This window comes from Nicotiana sylvestris, chromosome 8 (genome assembly GCF_000393655.2).
Source record: "Nicotiana sylvestris chromosome 8, ASM39365v2, whole genome shotgun sequence".
NCBI lineage: Eukaryota > Viridiplantae > Streptophyta > Magnoliopsida > Solanales > Solanaceae > Nicotiana > Nicotiana sylvestris.
In genome coordinates, this window is record NC_091064.1 from 202,356,704 (window position 1) to 202,362,156 (window position 5,453).

The 5,453-nt window shown below is 40.3% G+C and overlaps 1 protein-coding gene across 1 annotated transcript; it reads right to left on the minus strand.

Moving 5' to 3' along the window:
• Positions 1-2,409: 2,409 nt before the first annotated feature.
• On the minus strand, positions 2,410-5,148 carry LOC138876253 (uncharacterized). The gene is made up of 5 exons (XM_070155159.1): positions 4,453-5,148; positions 3,892-4,305; positions 3,136-3,350; positions 2,950-2,984; positions 2,410-2,861 (listed from the first exon to the last, which is right to left on the minus strand). The coding sequence occupies exons 1-5, from the start codon at positions 5,146-5,148 to the stop codon at positions 2,410-2,412; spliced, it is 1,812 nt and encodes a 603-aa protein (XP_070011260.1).
• Positions 5,149-5,453: the final 305 nt, after the last annotated feature.

The window sequence follows — 5,453 nt, forward strand, 5'->3', positions numbered from 1 at the left end:
TCTCATCACCTTCTGAATTCAGTAGATATCATGCATATAGGACCCCGTTTAAACACTTAGGCAAGCCTTAGAGTAATAACAGTAAACTAAATCTGCTTCTGCTAATCGCTAGAACCAGCAGGTAGGCCTGATTCGGACTTCTTATCTGAGTTATGTAATAAACTAAAATTGCTTCAACAATCTCATCTCCCTCATCTTTAGTATTTTAAATCAGACCTAAGCAGTATGTGTAATACATGCTATTTTATGTGTTTTGTTTGAGGAGGTGTACTTGAGCCTTATGTGCTTATGTGTTTCCCTTTAACATGCAGTATGTGTTTTGTATGTCGCCTTAGAATTTTTACCTTTGAAACTTCAAATAAGCCTAATATCCCTCCTTTTTTTAGGATTAGTAGTCCTAAGTGCCTCCGGGACTGATAGGAATGGGACGGGTAATAGCATGCAATAAGTAAGCGAGACCAATCCGCTCTTTAAACACCTTAACAGGGTGGGAAGGGTAGATATGAATATGATGATCACGCGATAATGTCACGTGTAGCCCCTCATTGAGGAGTGATTACCGGACATTGTGTGGGGTGATCCATATTTTTTATAAACCTAGGACCCTTTTCCTTTGATCTTTATTTCTTTCAGCATTTTTAACTCCTTATTTTAAAAAATCAGCTTTTGCTAATTGTTCTTTCAAACTTTGTTTACTTTCAAACCATTATGTACTGAAATCCCCTCTTATTTGAGCCTTATTTGCTTCTATGAGAAAGCACGGGAGAAAATATTATGATATTATTGACATATGTTAAACACGATACAATAAGCCCTATATATATATATATATATACATAACATGTCCTACTCTTAATACATATGGGATTAATGTTATTTTTCCTATTTACATAACTATATTCTAACACTCCCCCTCAAGATGGTGCATATAAATCATATGTACCGAGATTATTACATATGTAGTTAATACGAGGACTAGTGAGGGACTTGGTAAAAATATCTGCAAGCTGATAATTCGACTTCACAAACTTTGTAGCAATATCTCCTGAGAGTATCTTTCCTCTGACAAAGTGACAGTCAATCTCAATGTGTTTAGTTCTCTCATGGAACACTGGATTTGACACAATATGAAGAGCAGCTTGATTATAACTCACAAGTCCCATCTGACTAATCTCACCAAATTTCAACTCCTTGAGCAACTGTTTGATCCAAATTAGCTCACATGTCGCCATAGCCATCGCTCGATATTCTGCTTCTACACTAGACCGAGCAACCACATTCTGTTTCTTGCTCTTCCAGGACACAAAATTTCCTCCTACTAAGACACAATATCCAAACGTAGAACGTCTATCAGAAGGTGATCCTGCCCAATCAGCATCTGAGTATCCAACGATCTGCTCATGGCCTCGATCCTCAAACAGTAAACCTTTGCCTGGAGATGATTTATATACCGAAGAATGCGAACAACTGCATCCCAATGACTATCACACGGAGAATCCATAAACTGACTCACAACACTCACAGAAAAGGAAATGTCAAGTCTTGTCACTATAAGGTAATTTAATTTACCAACCAACCATCTATATCTTGCAGGATCGCTTAGAGGCTCCCCCTGTCCTGGCAGAAGTTTAGAATTCAAATCCATCGAAGTGTCAACAGGTCTACAACCTGTCATTCCTGTCTCCTTAAGAATATCTAAGGCATACTTTCGTTGTGAGATCACAATACCTGAGCTAGACTGAGCGACCTCAATACCAGAAAATACTTTAGTTTGCCCAGATCCTTAGTCTGAAATTGTTGAAGGAGATGTTGCTTCAATTTAGTAATGCCATCCTGGTCATTTCTGGTAATAACAATGCCGTCAACATAGACCACCATATAAATATAGAGACTCGAAGTAGAATGCCAATAGAATACAGAGTGATCAACTTCACTCCGAATCATGCCAAATTCCTAGATAACTGTGTTGAACTTACCAAACCAGGCTCGAGGAGACTGCTTTAGACCATAAAGTGACTAGCGCAAGTGACATACAAGGCCACGAGACTCCCCTTGAGCAACAAACCCATGTGGTTGCTCCATATAAACTTCATCCTCAAGGTCACCGTGTAAAAAGGCATTCTTAATGTCCAGCTGGTAGAGTGGCCAATGGCGAACAACAACCATGGATAGAAAAAGGCATACTGATGCTATCTTAGTCACGGGAGAGAAGGTATTACTATAATTGAGCCTAAATATCTGAGTATATCCCTTGGCAACAAGACGAGCCTTAAGACGATCAACCCTACTATCCGGACCAACCTTGACTACATACACCCAACGACAACCAACAATAGATTTACCTGAAGGAAGAGGGATGAGCTCCCAAGTACCACTCATATGTAAAGCAGACATCTCGTCAATTATAGTTTATCGCCATCCCGGATGAGACAATGCTTCACCTGTAGACTTATGGATGGAAACAAAGGACAAAGAAGATAGAAAAGCATAATATGGTGATAACAAACGATGATAACTCAAACAGACATAATGGGGATTAGGATTAAGGGTGGTCCGTATACCTTTCCGAAGTGCAATCAGTGTACTAGGAAGAGACAAGTCTGCAGTAGGAGCAGGGTCATATGCAGGTTGTGAATCAGTTGGGCCTGATGCTGGGTGCGGACAACGATGATATGTCAAGAGTGGTGTTCCTGTGGTAGGGAGTCTAGGAGGGGCCACACTAGACTCCTCAACGGTTGGAATGGGTAAAACTTCTGTAGAGGAAGGTGAAGGAGGAGCTATAGTAGACTCGGGTAAGATCTCTGTGGCGGAAGGTGAAGCAAGAGCTATAGTATACTCCTTAAAGTTCGGTATAGGTAAGACTTCAGATATATCAAGGTGGTCAGAATGGTCAGAAGAGGTAAAGAAAGGTTTAGACTCAAAAAAGTGACGTTAGAGGACATAAAGTACCTACAACGATCAGGTGATTAACAACGATATCCATTCTGAACATGAGAACAACCAAGGAAGACACACTTGGGAGCACGAGGAGCTAACTTATCTTTCCTAGGGGCTAAGTTATGAACGAAACAAGTGCTTCCAAAAACATAAGGGAGAACAAAGTATAAGGGTGATTGGGGAAACAATATTGCATACAGTATCTGATTCTGGATGGGAGAGGAAGGCATCCGATTAACTAAATAACAAACTGTGAGAACTACATCGCCCCAAAAATGCAACGGAACATGAGATTCAATGAGAAGTGTGCGAGGGGACTCAATGATATGCCTATTCTTTCTCTCTGCAACCCCATTTTGCTGAGGGGTATAAGGACAAGAGGTATGATAAACAATTCCTTGAGAAGTCATAAACTGTTGAAATTGAGAGGATAAATATTCTAAGGCATTATCACTGCGAAAATGTGAATAGAAACACCAAATTGATTTTTAATTTTAGCACAAAAATTCTGGAATATAGAAAATAACTCAGAACGATCTTTCATTAAGAAAATCCAAGTACCTCTTGAATGATCATCAATGAAACTAACAAAATAACGAAATCCCAAGGTTGAACTGACTCTACTAGGACCCCATATATCAGAATGAACTAAAGAAAAAACAGACTCTGCATGACTCTCAATACTACAAGGAAAGGAGGCTCGAGTATGTTTCCCGAGCTGACATGACTCACACTCTAATGTAGATAAACTAGACAAACTAGGCACCATCTTCTGAAGCTTGGATAAGCTTGGATGTCCTAAACGTCTGTGAATTAGGTCCGGAGGATCTGTAACTAGACATGCCTTGGAGGAATTGAGTAAGTTGTAAAGGCCTTCTGATTCAAGTCCTGTTCCAATCGTCTGCCCCGTACTGCGGTCATGCATAGTAAAGGAATCTTCAATAAAATATATACACCACAATGGAGGGCACGAGTCAAATGACTAATAGATGCAAGATTAAAAGGACAGTCAGGGACAAAGAGAATGGAATCTAGAGTGACAGAGGGTAGGGGATTCGCTTGTCCAACTCCTTTTGCTTTGGTTTGAGACCCATTGGCTAAAGTAACAGTGGGAAGAGACTGTGAATATGCAATATTTGACAAAAATGAGTTATTACCAGAGATATGATCAGAAGCGGCTGAGCCCAGAACCCATTGTCCAAGAGTACTAGACTGGGAAACACAAGCAAAAGAATTACCAGCAACAGAAGTATCAGTCTGAGCAACAGAGGCTACTTGTGGAGATGTCTTCTTACTTGCTCGATACTGAAGGAACACATTATACTCCCCTTCAGATAAAGAAAATCCCTGGTTACCTGTAGTTTCATCCTGAGCAATATAAGCATTTTTGGTTGGGCGACCATGTAAAGAATAGCACACGTCACGAGTGTGTCCAATTTTATGACAATAAGAGCACTTGGGTCTAGATCTTCCAAAACGACCTCCTCCTCATCTATTCTCCATAGTATGAGATGCCCGATTGTCCACTGACTGGGATACGAGGACAGAAGAGTCAAGTGTCTGTGATGAGATCATTGGGTGACTTGGTGCTGCAGCAAGGCGAAGTAATCGAGAGAATAGTTCATCAATTGTGGGGACAGTCGGACTAGCCAAAATCTGGTCATGTACTGAATCAAGGTCATTAGGGAGTCCAGCGAGTGTAAGAACTAGAAACATATTCTGTCGTTTCTCTTGTTGCTTTTCAATACTAGCATAAACTGACATTAATGTCTCAAATTCTTCCATGACTACTTGTACTTGTCCCAAGTAAGTAGACATATCCAATTCCTGTTTCTTCAAGCTTGTCATTCGCGATATTACATCATAGAAATGAGATATGTCATTAATGTATAAATTACGAGCCTTTTCCCAAACTAAATAACATCTATGGAATGGACGAAACAAGGGCATCAACTTGGAATCAATAGATCGCCACATGATACTACATAACTGAGCATCGACCTTCACCCACAGTGTTTTAGCCTTTTCATCACCTTCGCTAGCATTTTTTGTTAAATGATCTTGAACTCCTTGACCTTTACACCACAACTCGACAGACATAGCCCAAGATAAGTAGTTTGAACCTCCCATTAATGATTCTGAGGTAATCATAACACCGGAACTGCCAAAACCCGAGTTTTTAGACCCGAAAGCATTGACTCCCAAAGACATCGTTGGATTATCACCAAATAACAGAAAGAATCAACTGACAACTCACTGAAACAGATGAAGGAAACACTATTTTTGCCGGAATATTACTGTAACTGCCGAAACAAATCAGTGTAGTCGCTGGAAAAACTCAAAGTGGTTAGAATTAAAAAATAAAAATATGAATAGGGTCGGAATTTGAGGGTGATCCAACTGGACTAAAGGAACGAATTCAAAACTGCCCGGAAAGTGCTCCACGCGCCAGAGCATGGAGTAGATCTCGCCGGAAGAAAAACCTTCTGATCGGCCGGTTAGACGGCTGCCGGTGG

Bases quoted from the DNA above. Each gene is read 5' to 3' on its own strand.
- LOC138876253 (XM_070155159.1), bottom strand. From the start codon at position 5,148: ATGTCTTTGGGAGTCAATGCTTTCGGGTCTAAAAACTCGGGTTTTGGC. The intron at 4,306-4,452 runs GCATCTCATACT...TATATTGCTCAG, and splicing joins CCCAGTCAGTGGACAATCGG to GATGAAACTACAGGTAACCA. The intron at 2,985-3,135 runs GTATGCAATATT...TCTCATGTTCAG, and splicing joins CCCATCCAGAATCAGATACT to AATGGATATCGTTGTTAATC.